The 18,730-nt window shown below is 43.1% G+C and overlaps 1 protein-coding gene across 3 annotated transcripts; it reads right to left on the bottom strand.

The window, feature by feature from the left end:
- Positions 1–857: 857 nt before the first annotated feature.
- g6fl (g6f-like) lies at positions 858–18,545 on the bottom strand. Of its 3 annotated transcripts, XM_019896021.1 has the most exons (11): positions 18,489–18,545; positions 16,826–16,858; positions 16,363–16,716; positions 14,740–15,000; positions 14,453–14,488; positions 13,086–13,409; positions 7,928–8,167; positions 3,081–3,212; positions 2,909–2,982; positions 2,679–2,705; positions 858–1,716 (listed from the first exon to the last, which is right to left on the bottom strand). In XM_019896021.1, exons 1-11 carry the CDS (start codon positions 18,514–18,516, stop codon positions 1,669–1,671), a joined length of 1,557 nt encoding a protein of 518 aa, XP_019751580.1. In that variant the 5' UTR covers positions 18,517–18,545; the 3' UTR covers positions 858–1,668. The 3 variants fall into 3 exon arrangements, with proteins under 3 accessions (XP_019751580.1, XP_019751579.1, XP_019751578.1); XM_019896020.1 differs by lacking the exon at positions 18,489–18,545 and having other exon boundaries at positions 2,679–2,693; positions 16,826–17,028; XM_019896019.1 differs by lacking the exon at positions 18,489–18,545 and having other exon boundaries at positions 16,826–17,028.
- Between the last annotated feature and the right edge of the window lie 185 nt (positions 18,546–18,730).

An 18,730-nucleotide genomic window follows, 5' to 3' on the forward strand; every position in this document is an offset into this window, starting at 1 on the left:
CATTTACACATTTAATAGCACTCTCCTTAGTTTGTAAGGTGTAGGCAGAGATTACAATTAGATTTTATATGCACGTGTAAATGCTTTAAAACTTGCTTTCTTTATGAATCTTGTTTAATCTTAAAGTGCATTCCTATATTTTTCAATACCAATTACTTGTTAAAGTTTGTACAATCAGTGGGATCAGTTGCAATGCATATATGTGAATGATAAAAGTAAATTGCACATTTGTCGAAGGAAATGTAAGGTGCTTCATGAAATGTTTTGTAAAAGATATGTTCATTAAATTTCAACATTTTCCTAATGTTCTTGTGCTTCTTTATACCAAAACAAAGGAAAGCCATATTGTTTTGGTTATTTATAGCAAAGTATTGTATCATTTTAATGGTCCGGCCCACTTGACATCTACCGAGGCCGTATGTGGCCCACCATGTGAAATGAGTTTGACACCCCTGAACTACACAAATACATTGCCCCCATTTCGAGGCTTCATTGAACCCCCCCCCCTCCCCCCAAAAGAAAATATTTGCAAAAATGCGTTTCAGCGATCTGTTTAGGATTTTGATGATTTGTGACATTCACATTTGTTTTGTTAGGTTTTATGGACAAAATGTACATACGTAAATCAAAATGATAAAACAGAGAAGAGCCTTGCACCAGATTTATCAGAAAGCTAATTTCCGTCTATAGCCCAGAACATAAAATTATAAATTAATTAATAATAATAATCATAATTAAATTATTATACATTGCGGCGGCACTAAATATATGATTAAATATATTATTATTATTATAGAGAGAGAAATTGAGGACAGATTCTGAATCAATGTAAAAAAAAATAAATAAAAATCGTTGACAAAAGTTTACCTGCATCTCTGATTTAAAACGCAGTAAAAGGTTGTACAGTACTTTCCAAAATCTGTAACAACCCGTTTCTTTCTCGACCTTCACACTATAGTTGTATGGCTGGTTTTAGCAAGGCAAGATAATTTCATGTCATGGAAATGTTAAAAGACAAGATTGGCTTTACATTATGGGGAGAAAAATGCACAAGATGTCTCCTTTAACATAGAGTACCTCTTTGCAAAAATAAAAGCCTCTTTCATCACTGCTAATTCCATAATGGCATACGAACAAATCAGCATAGCTGTTGAGAACAGTTACACACTTGAATGTCATTTCTATTCAAGTCTATTTTAAAATCCAGTAACTGTTCCTCATAAAAGGCCCCCCGCTGCTGCACGCAGGCGAGCAGATTGGACAGCAGCATGAGGGTGGCACATGCATGGATCTGATCAGTTCTGGCACCGAAAAGGGGGCACAAAGGCCAACTCACTGAAAAAAAAAAAATCATAATAAAAAAATAAAAAGTGTTATTTTCCTTTCGACACGCACAAACGCACACACGTAGAGGCGACCCACGAAACACAAACAACAACACAGGCGGTGGAGCCTGTCAGCGCGTGACGCCATATTGTGCCACAGTGTCAGCGTGATGTGCAGTCTGTGTGAGGAGAATGCCAGGGAGACTCCGCAAACACACGTATGACATGCTAGCAAACACACACACACACACACACACACACACACACACACACACACACACACACACACACACACACACACACACACACACACACACAAAGGTGATGCGATGCTTCTTTTTGCTTAGCGCTCCAGTTCCTTGTAGACATCAGCTTGTCTTGGTTTTAAATCCTGGAGGGCAAAAATACAGGGGTGAAAGATGCTGACATTAAAAAAAAAAAAAAAAAAAAAAAAAAAAAAGTACAACATGTAAAAATGATTTTTTTACAGTGTTTGCAATTCGAGAATTCACCTATGAGTTAACCCTTTCATGCACCCTGCAACCGCTGTCCCTGAAAGGGTTAATTTACCTCGGCAAGCTAACGCTTTTGATGAGCCTCATGTTTGTGTTGAATAATTTAACTACTCAAAACAGTTGTTTATCCATCCATCCATTTTCCTATCCGCTTTATCCTCACCAGGGTCGCTGGTGTGCCGCAGCCTATCCCAGCTGTCGGACAGTAGTCGGGTGACACCCTCAACCGGTTGCCAGCCAATCGCAAGGCACACACATAAACGAACAACCATTCACACTCACAATCAGAGCGAGAGAGAGATTCTATCAACATGATGTTGTATAATAGAGAGTCTGAAAGCAAAAGAGTCAAAACAGACACAAAAATAAAGTGAACGTTGAGATTTTTTTTTGTTGTTGTTTTCACCGATCGCTTATCCCCCGGGATCAACGGGAATTCACTTTATTACAAGTCCTCACACACAAAAGCTTTCCCTGTGTGTGTATGTGTGTGTGTGTGTGTGTGTGTGTGTGTTTGTGTGTGTTGCGCCATAACTCACCATATAGACCGACCCCTGCGGACGAGCGGACACCCTGAACCGGTTGCCAGCCAATCCGGATTTAATCCGATGCTTGAACCATCCACACTCACACTCATACCTAGGGACAATTTAGAGTGTTCAATCAGCCTGCCATGCATGGTTTCGGAATGTGGGAGGAAACCGGAGCACCCGGAGAAAACCCACGCAGGCACGGGGAGAACCCGGCACCGCTGCACTGTGATGCAGACGTGCTCACCAGTCGCCCATCATGTGTATGTGTGTTTTTTATATATATATATATATACGCCATAACTCACCATATAGACCGACCCCTGCGGAAGAGCCTGTTGGGAAGGGGAGCAAAACAAGCTTGAATGAGCAACAAGAGAGGAAGGCTGAGAAGTAGGAAGTATGAAAAGAGGAGAAACAAACAACGTCCCCACCCCTCCCCACCAAAAAAACAAAAAAAAAAAACAATTGAGACGGGCCCCTGAAAAAAAATCCCCCGGATGATTCATCAGGAGGGGAAATGGCCAAGTTTTATCACCTGTCTGACATCTTCCGGGTTCTCGTAGATGTTCTCCGTCTCGCCCGAGTGGACAGACAGCGACTGCTCAATACCTGGGCGCACACACCCGTATAGGAGGAGATAGGGTCAGATTCATTACAGCAACCCCAGAGGATGCGCTGGGCCGCATCCGTCAGAGCCATAGCCTCACCTCGACGGGAGATGCGCTTCTGTTGCCGTAGCAACACCGCCGTGGTGGTGGCAACCAGGGGCACCAGAAGTAATAAAGGCAGGAGGAGGAGGTGGGGGGAAGAAGAGTGCGACGAGGGCGCCACGGTGCTCTCTGCCAGAGAGAGTGAAAAATGAGAGAAAAACTTCAATTTCTTGGAGTTGACAAGTTGTTGCTCTGCGAATCGCAAAGGCGGCGGGTCGGGGCCACAGTTGAACTCGATATAAAAGACGCCACGTCCCCACCCGCCTTCCAGGCATGTTACATGTATTTTCATCATGCAGCTGTCACTCACACGTACAGTGGGTGCATTGGAGGATGAAGGCGCTGTTTGGCATCAATCTGTCTCACACTCACACACACAAACCCACACACACACACATTCTCTCTCTCTCTCTCTTGGTGATGTCACAAAAAATATTAACACTATTAAAGAGTAGGCATCATGGCAAACTTTAGCAAGGCCGCCTTTAATTACAGTTGAGCAATAGTGTGAAGTCATGAAATATAGAAATACTCACTTCACAATAAGTATTAGTTTACTCTCTGCTAAAGTCTTCAAAAATGATGCTTCAGGCCGCCCAGTTTGAAGATTACTGTCAAACTTCACATAAAACAAAGAGAATGACACCCAACCAAACAACTTTGCCCGAGGGAATGACTCACTAGCTTAATGTTAAGACAACATTGGGAACGCCATCGACTGGCTAGCGATTAGCATCGGTGATAGCAGTCTTTTACTCGTCAAGTAACGGCTATCTGCACACAAACGGTGCATAAGCACATGCGGACAGACAATAATAACTCAAAGGCATATATTCTTTATCCTCTGTGAAAACTGAGTAGCATAGACAGCTGTGTACCGGATGTGTCTTTACTTCTACCTAAGTATAGAGTATGAGTTCCTTCGCCATCGCTGTAGTGAGGCAGATTTCCACTCACACAGGTTTACACACACATTGTATTGCACTGTACACAGACACACGCACAGACATGCACACACATGCACTGAGTGTAGTGTCATTCAGTGGGAGATGTGGCCCATTAAGTTCATTTGCATAATGGCCATGATATGGCTTCGGAAGAACACAGGCCTGGATTGCACAAAAACAGCTGTGTGTGGCTTGATAGGGGAAGTTAGCATGTCCGCTTCACAGTTCTGAGGTTCGCATGTGTTCGAATCCCGGCTCTGGCCTTCCGTGCGGCGTTTGCGTGTGGGTATTGCCACCATTTCAAAAACATGCACCATAGCTTCATTGAAGATTTTTAAATTGTGCACATAAATGACATATTGTGTGTTTAAAACAACCACATGATTTTGCCTTAAAGTGCCTAAGCTTAGCGCTAATACTCGGAAACGCCATCAATGGGCTAATAAGCAACGTCGATGTGGCGACGTTATAATGCTTAAGGCCACGGATATTTGAACGCAAACAGTGCAGCAACACATACACAAGAGGCATAACTATACTCCCAGGCATGTATTCTTTATCCTGTGCAAATAAAGAATCACTTGTAATCGTCGTGAAAGTTTTCTCCGTTTTGTGACTGCATGACACCATAGGTAGCTGCAAAAAAAAAACAACACTTTCAGTTACTTTTCATTCTATTTATATTGTTACTCTGTGTTTGTTTTATGAAATCCACTATTCTAGAGTGCTATTTCCTTAAAAAAAAAAAAAAAAGGGACTTTTACGTCATACTCTTTCCACTTCTGGAAAGAAAAAAAATCAAACTGACTTGTGCATAATTATGCTACAATTTACGCAGCAGGTCAGTGTGGTTCACTCAAGCGCTTGTGACAAATTTTGTCACAAGCGTGGCCATTAGCCGCCCCTCAGCACAATCAATCACCACCTGTGCCCCATGAACTTTAATCGATTGGCGAGGATGTGTAGCTCATGGAAGGCGGCAGTGACCCGCGCTGTTCCCCCGTACCAGATTGAACACGCAAATTAAGGTAAGCGAGCGGAAAGTGAAGCCAGGTAACAAGGCTTCTGTCTCTTTCGCTTTGCGCCCTCATCTTCTCACCTTTTCTTTACCTCCGCTGGCACTTCATTGCACTGCTTCCTTCTTAAATGAGGAGGCAGCGGGATGGTGGGGGGAATGGGGGTGGGGGGGAGTGGTGCTTGAGGGCGCTGAGGTGGGTGGCACACCAAAGAAGTTCTACTTCCTGCGATCTTATACCGTATGGCTTCTGAGGGAAATTTATGCACATGGATGAAAAACAACAGCCGGGGGGAGAAATTTTTGTTTCTGCAGTATTGCATTGTTTGATTTGGAGCAGAAACTGCAACACCCTTCGAGGAAAGTCACCCAAAAAGTGAAACGGACAAAATATTTTTTTGTCCGTTTTATGAAAATGCTTTCAAAATAAATGACCAAAAACTATCATTATTGTGAAAATATCCTTTGTTTTCATCTTTGTCAATTAATATCGCTAAAGGGCTTCCAAGGTTCATTTCAAAGGTTTTTATTTTTATTTTTGTATTACTGTATGCCTATAGAGAAGAAGGAAGGTCAAGCAGTCATTTGGAATGACACTTAGTGACCGTTTAAAAACATTTTTTTTTTACCTTGCACTTGACAAATATTCCCAATAGTAAAAAAAAGAAGTTAATCAACGGTAACAGCTAATAGAAATTAAACTAAAATTAATCTTTCTTAAAAAAAAAAAAAAAAAAATCAAATGAAAAATGAAAATTAATTAAATCTAATTGAACGTAAAAAACAAAAGTCAAAAGCAAAATAAAAACTAACCCGTAATGAAAAATCCCACATTTTTATAACCTCATTGGGTATTTGATACAAACATTGTAATGTTTAGATTATAAGCAACCTCCTTCAATCCGTTTTTAAAGCCATTTTATATTCAGCATCTCTGGTGGGTGTGATGTATTTGATTGATTTACTTTCCCTAAATGGTCCCATGAAGGGTGGCACGGTGGGCGACCGGTTAGCACGTCAGCCTCACAGGGCAGAGGTGCAGGGTTTGATTCCGGCTCCAGTTTTCCCATGTGGAGTTTGCACTTTCTCCGCCGTGCCTGCGTGGGTTTTCGCCGGGTACTACATTGTCTAAGCGTGCCCTGCGATTGTCTGGCGACCAGTTCAGGGTGTCCCCCGCCTACTGCCCGAAGACAGCTGGAATAGGCTACAGCACCCCCTGCGACCTTTTGTGAGGATAATGGAGGGTCCCATGAAACCAAGGTTGAACAGACTGGCCAACTTTCCAAAACTCAACTCCACAGTGTTGCAACATGAATCTGGGCTGTTTTTCTGCAGTGGAAACTGTGACCTTAGTCAGGGTGGAGCAAATTATGAACAGGTGAACAAAAAATGTGTTATTTTGCCATTTATAAGAGGAAGGTTGCGTATTTGAACTCTTTACCTCGACTTCTTTTCTTGAAAATATGCACAAAATGTGTTTCACTTGAGTTGAGCAAGTTATAAGTGATGTTTATGGTGGGAAAAGTTTTGAAATGTTGAGCGCAATGAACACAGGCGTGTGGAATTAGCAGCTTTGGTTTCACTCTGCCAACAAAGAAACAAACAAAAACCTCCTTGGTGGGTGTAATAAAAAAAAAAAAATACTTGTTGCCTTTCCATAAAGGCCATAAAAATCTGACCATTATCCCGCCTGCCATCTCTGGATGCCTCCCCTCCGATAAGAATGGCTCCCTGGTCTTCATCCCCACCCTGCGAGTGTCCATTCCTCCCATAGCTGCTGTGGTGGCGGGATGCATGATGATGAGCCCTGGGTGCAGCGGTGCAAGTGATGCATTGGACTTATCTCAACCGCGGTGGGGGGTGGGGGGGGGAGCGGGGAGGGTGATCCATTTCGCTGTCACATCCTCCTGTTCTCAACCACCGACACAATAAGCCTGAATTATTTAGTTATTGTTGGAGGATATGTCCCGGGGTTCTGTCTCCTTATATCGGTATATCAGCTCGGTCAGTGCGATGGGGGAAAACGTTGACCTTTATGTCTCATAAAAACGGACGTGAAGCCTTGGGAATATTGAAGCTTTTCACACGAAAAATGGGTCACATTAGCAGAGAGGCGAGAGGCTCTGCTTTGATTGGCGTGCGAGAGATTTCCTTCAAACTTTGTAAAGGAGTGGCACATTGGCTGAGGAAGAATGGACTTTATTATTTTTTTTTTTGGAAGGAATTTCAAGCAAAACCCTTTTTGGGTGAAGCATGCTGTCAACATGTGTCTGGCTGATTAATTGGCTTTTAGCTCTTTTAAAATCGGAAAAATTCAAATGGGTCATTTTTTTGCGCCATTTTTTAGAAAACACGAACACAGTACGATTGGGCAATTTTTGCATTTTCCTTTCTCTCTGATGTAAAGTTCAACAAGTACTAACGGACAAAGTATTGTTAAACAGTCAAATGTTCTGCCGGTGATTCATATCGTTAATGTTGTGAGCGTTAACGGACCAAAAAAAGAAGTTATTTCATCCATTATATAGGTTTTAAAAAAGTATGAGCCGATTAATTGTGATTTTGGAATTGGAAAGTTATTCTACTGAATATCGGAATCGCCCTCAAAATCGAGTCCGAATTATTCCCATGGTGGTTATTTCTATTGATTAGTCTTATCGATATAGGGTGGAACAGTCCAACTCAATAGACGTTTACAAATCACAAAAAAGTGTTCAATGTTTCGCGATTCCTTGTTGATCTGGCTTCCGTGGAACTTAAACCTGCTGATTTGCTTTGTGAATGTGCTCTCTGGATCGATTAAGCGGGTAGCTAAAGGGTTAACTTGAAGGCTAACCTTTTAGACAAAATGAAACCAAATGAAAAAACAATGTTTGTATTACCTTGCTGCTTGACGGTGTGGACGGCGCTGATGGTTTGGCCATTTTTGAGCCGTAAGGTGCACGTGTAGTTGCCGGCCGTGTCCAAGGTGACGGGTAACGGCAGAGCGACGACGACACTGCCGGGAGAACTTTTCGTCGGACAACGCTCGTTTTGATATTCCCACCATGCATCTCGGACTTGGGAAATTTCGCTGTACAAGCACTCCAGCATCAGCTTGGATCCCAAACGCCGGGCCATCACTGCGGAACCAGGAGAGGCGGAAAAAGCGAAGGCAAAAAGACGATGAGGAATTAAAGAGAGGGCAGCATGGTGCTTTCGGCACAACAGGAAGATAAATTCTTCTTTACAGAGGATAAAGAATAGATACCTGTGACCATTATTTTGTCTGTCTTCGTGTGTGACGCCAATATTTGTGTTCGATATTCATTGCTTAAAGGGTAGCCACACTGCCACATAGATGCTAATTGTTAGCTTGCGTGCCAGTATGTTAGCACTAAGTTTGCTGTGGCTATGTTGTTGTTTTTAAATACACAATATGTCATTCTTTTTTTATTCATGTTTAGTTTGACTATTTTGACTAGACATTGACTGTTCAACAGGGAGTCGAATTAAATAGCTTGAAGCCTTTTTGGGAAGCACATTTAGCAATGATCTTCCAAACTGCTGCTTGCTGTGAAGTGAGTAAGGTCACCTGCTACCACAAAGCGCTCGCAAGTTAAACCTTGTGAGTCGGGTCACTCGTATCTCAAGGCTCCACCGTTATTTGTTTTACATGGCAGCGCAAAAACGGTGACCGAATGGACAGATCGAAATCAGAAGACGAGATGAGTCGGCGAAAATGTCAGAAGAGGAGGGAAGACAAAGGAGCCAGGCGGGATGAGAAGGTGACTTAATGGCTGGCCTGATTGCAGAAAAGGCCAAGGACGGATCAGGAGTGATGGGCTAAAGTGGACGGCCACGTGAGAGAAGAACAAAAAAAAAGAACACCACAGAGTACCATCTACGGAGAGGTCACAATAATATATATTCATTAAAGTGATTTGCTGCTAATGCCCCACTTGACGGTGACTGATGCTTAGTGTCTCATCAAAGTGAAATGAGAATCCATCTGGGTGTAATCAGGCTCCGCCGACCCCCCCCCCCCTCCTCCCCATTGTGTCACATAAAAACACACACATTTCAGCGTTGATTAGTGTGATCAGCGTGGGCCACCTACAGCCTCCGTGGGAGGCCGGCAGGTATAATCACACATAATGATACTCATAATGAGGTGGGGTAAAAATATATGCGTCACATGATTGCCGTGTGGGCGCTCGTAAGTGTGTGTGTGTGTGTGTGTGTGTGTGTATGTGTATGTGTAGGGGCTGCACATGTGTGACTATGACTGATCGGCTCGTCATGTCTGGGCAGCTGTGATGGATGTCGCCGGGGAGTGTGATTAGTAAACTCTTCCAAGGCCACCATCACAGGGACGCATATCTTGGCTTTTTCTGTTTACGCCTGTGAAGGGATGCTATTGTGTCTGTGTGGGTGTTGTAAAGCGTGAAATAAGGCCCATTCATGGAAAATCAACAGATTGGGGCCACAACAACAAAAATTCTACAGCGAGAATTATTACTGGTTTTTTTTTTTTTTTTTTTTAAAGAAAAAGAGTAGTATTTTTTTCATGGAAAAAAATACGTGTACACACACACACACACACACACACATTTTCTTTTCAGGGCAGGGAGCACAGATTAAGTTAAAAAAAAAAAACGTCTCTCGCCCCGCTGCCCTCTCTCTGTCTCTCTGTAAAGAGTCATAAATTAACGACAAAGTCCTATCCGGTTGACAAAAAGTCGTGACCTTGCAAGAATGCACTAAATTTCATGATGAAAAAAAAAGGACTAAAAGTTGCCATTTTCATCACAAACTAGGTATGTTTTTTTCCAGAAAAAAAAGAAGCACATTGTTTTCAACAAAAAGGTGGTCATGTTACGAAGATAAATTAAACAAAGCGGGCAAATGGTAGAAATTTAATTGTGCTTTCAGGTCACATAACTAAAAAGTAGTCATCTAACAAGTAAGTCCAGTTTACATAGTCATTTTTACAAGTTGTATTTTTTCAGGAAAAAGTAAGAGTTTTCCAAGATTTTTTTAAATGGAAAAAAAAATATATAACAATTTCATGAAATTAATATTGTATTTTTCAGGGGGAAAGAAAAGTCGCTATTTACAATTGGTAAAATTCACCGGTGGTGCTTGCCATTGTATAGCCAAGTGCGGGAAACTCACACTGAAAAATTATGGCAATGGACTCAGCTGTACCTTGGCTCGCTTGAGCAATCATCGCAACCTCTGGAGTGATGCATCGCAACTCTTGTGTGCCTCGTGTTGAACCATCACTTTTTTTTCCTCACTCCTTTCAGTTCATGCTACTGACCGGCTGTGCAAATCCTGTCGACCAAATCTCGCTGCAACACACTTCAGTCGCCTTTACAAACACCTCCTGCAGTGCTTATTTTTTTGACGCGTGTCCCCTTTACAGAAGAATTCAACACTTACCATTATATTCATGTTCAATTTCCTTTCAAAGGAGAGTATGAGCGCTGGGATTTTTGGGGGGTTCAATTTTATTTCTGTGTGATAATTAGCAAGCGGCTTGTGTCTGGCCTAGCGAAAACTCCCAAATTGGAGCAAGGGGAAAACAGCTCATTTGGGGTCTCTGCCAAAAACAAGCTTATCATGTAGCACTTGTACTTTTCACAAGAGAGTGTTCCGATCAAATGAGAAAGCACAACTTCTGCTTTTTATTCAATTTTATTCCGAGTACTCACTCACTCTGAGCAGGCGCAGCAGCTGTGCCAGAATGACAATGATGTTGCCGGGCAACCGTTTCTCAACTGCAGCCCAGCAGAGGAGTGCGGTTGCTTCAAGCGGCAATAATAATTCGGCCTGAAAAAAAATACAAAAGGCTTCAAACTCATTTTGATACCACGCAGTGCGCTGCTCTTGCCTGAGCTGTTGAAATGTATTGTTGTCGACGATGGGATGGAACCAAGTACAAATATTTTGTTCGTCCACTGAGACAGATTTCGCCGAGATCTGTCCTCTGACTTTTTACTTTTGCTCGCTGCGTTGGGCCGCAGATACAGTGGTGCCTTGAGATACGACGGAGCCGACTTACGAGACAAAGGGAACTTCACATTGTGTGTCTAAAACAAACATGTTTCCCTTCAAGTCTGCTAGCTTAATGCTAACATGTAACAGGAAATGCTATTGATGTTTGGAAACACCTTCCGACTCAAAAGGAGAGGTCAAGAAATTCCAGCTGTTACCGTTGATAACGCAGAGCTATGACCTGACAGTCATATAGCGTTAGCCACATCGAAAAACGGACTGAAAAAACACTAAGAATGTCAGAAAATGTTCATAAAAGATCAATACTTTAGAGTACAATCAAGTCTTTTTTATTTTTCCAACCCAAGTCTCTGGACTTGTACTTAAGTGCACAGTGTGAGTATTTTTATCAGCTCTGGATGTTGCTAGTTAGCCTACTTTTTGGTCAGCTTGGACAGGCTTCAATTCACCCGTGACTTCAATGTGGACAAGCGCAATACAAAATGGACGCTTTGCTGAATCTTGACATGTTGTTTTTGGGTTTTTTTTTTTTTGCGGGGGGGGGGGGTATCAAAGTTTTGGGAGGATAACAAGTACTTGACATATCGCATATGAAGTTAGATGACCGCCTCTAAAGCTGACTAAATCCTCTCATCTAGCTCTCAGCGGAGATGTAATGAGGCGCTTTTTCTTCCAAAATGTCAGACAATTCCACTGAACAAGACTGAGACAAGTAGCAAACAACAGAGGAAAAAAGACCTTCGCCCCATCACTGCATCCATAAATCATCTTAGCCTTTGATTGAATGATGCCGATCAGACCAGTGGAGCTGACTGTGGTAGCCTGGTGAAATTCACGGCACCCCGATCACGCCAAAATAATACCATCGGTATTATTTTTGCTTTCTTTGGATTTGTGTGTATTGGTCATGCATGGTTAAACCTTTCAGGGACAGCGGGTAGTGCAGTGGACACCTTATCATGTTATCAGGTTGCAGGGTGCATGAAAGCATTAAAATGTGTTGAACAAACATATATTGTATAATTTGAAAGTATTTTAACGAACTCGCAAAAAACCCCCCAAAAAAAATGGATGGAAAAAAAATTCCATATCATTAAATGATTTGCGTTAAGCATTAAGCAATGGGATTGGGAGATCTTAACGTACTTGGGTTCGGTCAACATAATTTATGATGTTTGATTGAACTAAATGACGAGGATCGGGTCAAATGTGATTAACTTGGGTTCAATAAAGTTCATTTATGAAGGGTAGTGGAGCTGATTTATATCGGTTTGGTGGGTAAAATGTACACCTCCAGGGAGACAAGGAGAACATCGTCGACATAGCAAGGCAGGAGCTTGGATTTAAATCCGTGGCCTCAGAACTGTGAGGTAGATGTGCTCGTCAGTGAGCTACAGGCAATGTTAAATCGCTCAATACTAAATGTTTTTTTGGTTTCATCCTCTGATGTGGATCTCTGGAAAGTCAGTCAGCAGCACTCGGGAAATTGTGAAAAACCAGCCGCTGAGACCAGTTTCACCATTCGACATGAAATTGGGTAGACGCGCACCAAAAAAGTCTGAGGGACCCACACAAAATTGCAGAGGAAATCGGGCCTTTTGGGGAGTTGCAATTGACGTGTTTTTGAGACGTTTTGTGGGTTAACTGATGACGGCCATAAATACCAAATTCAATGTTGGCGTGGGTCCGATTTGGTAGCAATCGTACAAAACCTCAAGGACACGCCCTGAAAATGACCCCACTGTGGATGGTTTCAACCAAAATGGCAGATTTGCTGTGTATTTTCAGGCACGGGCTCTTGAGACCTTTTTTGTGGGCTCACTCATAAGACATCAAGACTGACGTGGTGTTTAAATTTGGGAGGAATTGGACAAAAAGGACCCAAACATAAACAGTCGAAACCAAAATTGCAGATCTGCTGTACAATGTCGGGCATGGCAACTTTTTGTGGCTTGACTCATGATCGACATGCCCTCAAGATGTGAAATTGTTGGGGTTTAATTTTTTTTCGCTCCCAACCTGACTCTTGACACTGACCTTTTAACACGCTCAGCAGCGTCCTCTGGCTGAAGATATGGTCGTTGACGAGCACGTCGCAGACGTAAAGGCCGCCGTCTTTGAGGCCCGGCGTGTACAAGAAGGAGAAGCTTCCGGCATCTGCGTTGTAGGGTGAGCCGGCCAGTTGGAGCTTGGCGCTTTCCATGCTGGGCGTGTTGCCCCTCCAGTGATCGTAGTGGTACACCAGCTTGTTTATGCTCGAACTGGAGGATTGCCAGTAGAGGAAGACGCAGTCCCCTAGCACAGTGGGACAGGTTAAGGGGACGGATGTCCTCGCTTGAGTGGCGGTGAAGATAGTTGGGCCTGCAGGGGTTAGAATAGCATTGTTGATACATGTGATGAGATAAGAATGTTTTTGCATTGTCCTTTTATGAATCTTTTGGCTTTTTTTTTTTTAAATATAACTGGCAGGAGTTAAAAGCTTTAAAAGACAGGTGATAAAAATGCTGGCTTCCATTCTAATCACGTGGACCCAAGTTGAACCCCAAGAAGTCTGAAACTTAGGAGGTTGACAAGCAAAGAGAACCGTCAAAGAACGTCTAAACAGGATAACGGCTTAAAAAAAAAAAAAAAAAAAACTAACGTTAATGTTTTTCAGTCTCAACAAATAGTTACGTGTGTACGTCTCTGCGTGTTCTCTTCTTCCTTCAACCCGAGACGTTAATGACCGCCTCGAAAAACGATTCCTTCATTGAAACTACGAAAATGGAAAATAATGCATCAAATCAGAAAATCAAGCGAGGAAATCACAAAATAAATTCTATAGCCCCCCCTACAGAATTTATTTTATGATTTTCTGTTTTGATGCATTACTCTATTTTCAATTTTTGTAGTTTCATTAAAGTAATCGTTAATTTACGTTTTTTGGAGGCGGTCATGAACGCCTCTCGAGTCAAACGAACGGCTGTAGCTCCATCTAGTGGATGCATTGTAGATTGCGCCTGATAGTCCAGTACGTGCAATAATATGAAAAAAATTTCAAAATAGCCCATTCATTGAACGTGCGCCTAATAATCCAGTGCGCCTTTTAGTGCGGAAAATACGGTGTACTTCAATTTAACGGACATTCGGGTGTAACGGATGAGCCCCTCCCGGCAATTTCCGGTCGGCCATTAAATCGAGATTCCACTGTATTCAAAATCCAAACAATCAGCAGTGGGGCAAGGTTCTGCACCAGACTGTGTTCAGCCTTCGAGGTTTCACTGTTTCACGGTGGAAGATGAAGCACAGATGGGAGTGCAGATGGGGCAAAACATCGCCGCAACAATAGGGATTATGTCTAGTTGCGTTCTGCTCTGTCTGATTAGACAAATGCTGACTCAAGACTTCCTGCGGGCGTCACTCACCATGCTGCACCCTGGTGAAGGAGGCCATGCTGACAGCTGCCGAGGAAAAAAAGCGGCAGGGTGTTAACCAAATAATAAATAATACATACAAAAGTGAGTGTTATACCCACTGGCGTGGTAGACTTTTGTGCGTAGATCTACAGCGGTGTTTGGAATTGTGAAATTGCTCCATAAAATAAATACACCGAAGAGCAGTATAGTCAGAGCAGGCTTTAATAAATAATGCCGTTGATGGGCTTTCGGGCTCGCTCATCATCACCGCCGTCATGTTTGGCTTCTTTCCTCACCGTCAACAATGATGTTCACGGCAAACGTGAACACGGTGTCGCTCCCATAGGTGTGAACCGCACACTTGTAGGAGCCGGCGTCGTCGTATGTAAGCTGGGGAACTTTGGCCACGAATCCGGCCCTGGGCTTCAGCACGGTCTTTAAGGAGGTGCCATCCGGTGATTCCCAGGAGATGAATTCACAAGAAGTCTCCGGAGTGACCTTGGCTATCAGACGTAAGGTGCTGGTCTGAGGGACAGGCGATGGGGGTATTTGGAAGACTGGACAGAAGAAATCAGAAAGGTTCTTTTTCTGAGTTGCTTAAGACTTGAGTTGCAACTTTCTCACGTCGTAGCAAATTGAGCAATAGACTCTGGAAAGTAATGTGTGGGTTGAAAGATCGATACCGCTGATCTGCGAAACTGATTCCCAAATCAAAACACCGATAGATACAGCGGTCACTTGAGTGGTAACGTACAGTTTAACAGGAACACAGTGAAAGCTCACTAAATGACGGCAATCTTGTCTAAGTGATACGCGGTTGGTGGCAAATGCTCTTTATTCCGCTTGGGTGCGTGATGTGCATGTTAAGGCAGGAAGAGTCATCAATGTGGAGTGATTTGCATCCCAAACAGCCACGATGCAGTTTGTGGAAAAACAGTACCGAGTTGTGGCAACCCAAGAGGACTTGTGAAACACCTCAAGTTAAACCACAGCACAAAACGCAACGTGTCTATGGTGAGGCAGAGTCGCAGATGGGAAGGCACTATCCAGGGACAAAGGGAGAAACCGTGGCGCTAGAAGTGGCGCGAAGCAAGATCGCTATTGGAGTTGTTCCAATTGAAAAGTGCCTTTATGACCTTATCATGAAAAATATATCAGTTATTATTTACCATCCATCAAAATTTCTTTCATTGGTAAATCAATAGGCGGCATGGCGGTCTACTTAGCTTATGGGAAAATAATATATACAGTAATACAATTGGAAAGCTAAGTTTTGCCCCCCCCCCAAAAAAAAAAAAAGTCTGAGATTATATGATAGGACAGCCCTTCTCATATAGGGGGGCTGCGGTCCAATATCAGGGGTTTGCTGGCGCGAGCGACCCCAGCAAAAATACTTTTTTTTCCCCCCTGACTACAATTAATTATCCTTGCACATCCACTACAGTAGGTGGCAGCGGAGCTCTCATTGTCAGAGTGTGCGTGGGGAGTATGAACAAAATAAAATTATTCAGCAGATTGCTCTTTCTTTTTTTTGTTTTCTTTTACGTTAATAGGGACGCAATGTTCTTGTCACAATTTTAGATAAATACTAGTATTTTTAAGATCTATTTATAACTGTTAATTAACTTTTTTTTTCTAATTGAAGTTGATCAAATCATCCATCCATCCAATATCCTAACAGTATTTATAGTTGCAGCAGGGAGTTGGGGGAAAGGGCGTGAAATGTTTTCTTCTTCTGAAGGGGGGTGTCGCAGAAAATAATTGCAAAGCAGTGACAGAAGGCCATATCGTCGATATCGAGGATAGGCAAGAGATTACAATTCCTTGCCCCTATTTGGCCCTCATTGAGTACGTTACTTTGTGTAAGAAGTTCAGGCATGAAGTTCAGGCTGAGTGAAGATTGCATTTTGTTGTCCTACCAGTGAGGATGGCTAATAGGATGACCGTCTCCTTGATCGTCTTCCTTTCCTGCTCTATCAAGCACTTGTAGATGCCAGCATCCTGCTCGGTAGCTTGAAGGAGCAGCGAGAAATTGCCCGTGAGCAGAAAGTTGGGGTCGGCCAGCCGCGTGGAAGGCTTCGAAGCGCCGCCAAAGAATCCGTCGCGCTCACTGGCCGAGAGCACCAGTTGCCAGCCGACCCCCCCATTGAGGTTGAGGTACTTGACCATCCAGTTGATGTTCACGTCGGCCCTCGCTTCCGTAAGGATGCACTCCAACGTGGTGACTTGCTGCTCTCTTCCCACCACAATTTCATCCCAGTTGCCGAAAGTGCCTGCAAATAGCCAGCGTCAGGTCCAGCACACAATTTCTCAGAACGGGAGCCGCCAGCCGACAGTTAACGTCACAACATTTGGGGGAATTTCTTGGAAAAGCTTGCCTACCTGTGGCGTTGACAAGGTAGGGATGCTCCAACACTGACAGAAGGAGAAGAACGGTGATGAAAACAAACGCCATCGCACGTTTGAAGCAAAGAAAACCATCAGTGCACCAAATTAGCTTTTTTTTTCATTTGGTCTTCCCACCAAACAGGATACAGGCAGCACAGGAAACAGAGTGTGTGAAAGCCTGATAGTCTCAACTATCCACACAGCATACTGGTTTTAAGGAACCATTCAACTTTTGGGCTTGGAGGAAAGTGGTACACGTCTCTGTCGTGGCTACTCAGTGCAATTGTCTTAAAACGACAACACACATTAGTTTCTCATTGATAATGACCGTATGAAGATACAAGATATTACTATCCAAATTAAGAGGATATCACTTATGTGAGCTTGGCACGCTTGTTAATCATGACACATACGTTGCGCAGGCAGACCTCGCCGTGAACTATTTTGGACACTGTGGATTATTTCAAGTCACTCTTTATTTCTATTGCGCAAGGTGACAGTTACCATGACTAATTGGCAAACAAGCAGCAAATGATTGTGTTAATCATGCCGTATTTATCTATTTCACGGGTCGGCCATTTTACCACTTGCTGTCGACTGAAAATGACATCACAACATCACAGTTGCCCAGGGCTCAGGGAACGACCGATCACGACTAACCTGTTTTCTGAACCTGAGCTGTTATTCATATTCCACAAATGCAATATGAATCAGAATAGTGGGTTTAGACTAGTGGAGCTGCGTAGAACATATTACTGTAGGGCTGAAATGTGTCCATGAGTACCGGTAAGTCAGAGGAAAATAGTGTGCTGCGATGCACAAGTTGCCAAGCAGTGCTTCGATACGCCCAAAGTTTTAACAGTGGGGTTGACATCCTTTTTCACTTGTGTTTGGGAAATGATTGCAAAAACTCCTGACCTCAAGAAAGGGAATCTGCGTGAAACTTGGAACATGAAAGGCAGAGAATGAGAGAGATGAAATGAAAGAGTTTTGGGTGAGTGTGGGTGCACACCAACCCCCCTCGGGCGACATGTCTTTTACATCCTATAAATGTCTTTAATTAAGTTAAAGGTATTATCAGCTCCCCTGAGCACTATTTTTTCATAATTACCGTCGGGCGTAAGGGGGTGAGGGGGAGCGAGTTGGCGAGATGGAAGGAAAGAGAGAGAATCTTATCGTGTGAGTGTAATGACAGGGAAAGCGAAAGGCGAAAGCGCTCTCGTGTAATGACGAGAGAAGTGTGAGCAGAGGACGTGCGTCCCCCCTCGTTTGTGGGTAAATAATCGCCATAAGACTCACTTTCATAAATCCACCGCCAGTGTGTGAGTAGTATCTGTTCACTACGCGTCTCATTATCAGCGCCACTGGGCCCCCAGAGCTTCCGGGGACGGCTTGAATGGAGGAGAGGCGCGAAGGACGAGTGGACAAAGAAAAAAAAAGGACGCCACGAGAAAGATGAGTGGCGACGGGGGCGGAATTGCGACGGATAGGGCAAAGGATAGGAGGGAGTGAAGGGTGTGAGACGGCCAGAAAAAAAATTGATGAGCTTTGAGTGAAGTGGGAAAGAAAAGAAAAAAAAAGAGTAGAAAGTTGTTTTGCCGTGGGGGATGTACAATGGATGAAAGAAGAAAGAAACACAGTGATCTATTGCACAAACCTTTCGAATTCGAACCGCCGTCATGCATGACGTCAGCCGACACAACTGCAAATCTCGTGAGACTTCAACACCGAATGAACTCCCATCTGTAAAATGTGTCAAGTCAAAAATTTAAAGCAATTCATCAAGGTATGTCCTAAAAATAAAATCTTATAATAATAATAATAATAATAATAATAATAATAATAATAATTTACATTTTTGATCAATTTGTGACAAAATGATAATGATATGATTAAAAC

Source organism: Hippocampus comes, unplaced genomic scaffold (assembly GCF_001891065.2).
Source record: "Hippocampus comes isolate QL1 unplaced genomic scaffold, H_comes_QL1_v1.1 scaffold55, whole genome shotgun sequence".
Classification (NCBI taxonomy): Eukaryota; Metazoa; Chordata; class Actinopteri; order Syngnathiformes; family Syngnathidae; genus Hippocampus; species Hippocampus comes.

Bases quoted from the DNA above. Each gene is read 5' to 3' on its own strand.
- g6fl (XM_019896019.1), bottom strand. From the start codon at position 16,898: ATGGCGTTTGTTTTCATCACCGTTCTTCTCCTTCTGTCAGTGTTGGAG. The intron at 16,717-16,825 runs GTAGGCAAGCTT...GGCTATTTGCAG, and splicing joins CTACCTTGTCAACGCCACAG to GCACTTTCGGCAACTGGGAT. The intron at 2,706-2,908 runs GTGATAAAACTT...CCTTCCCAACAG, and splicing joins ACCCGGAAGATGTCAGACAG to GCTCTTCCGCAGGGGTCGGT.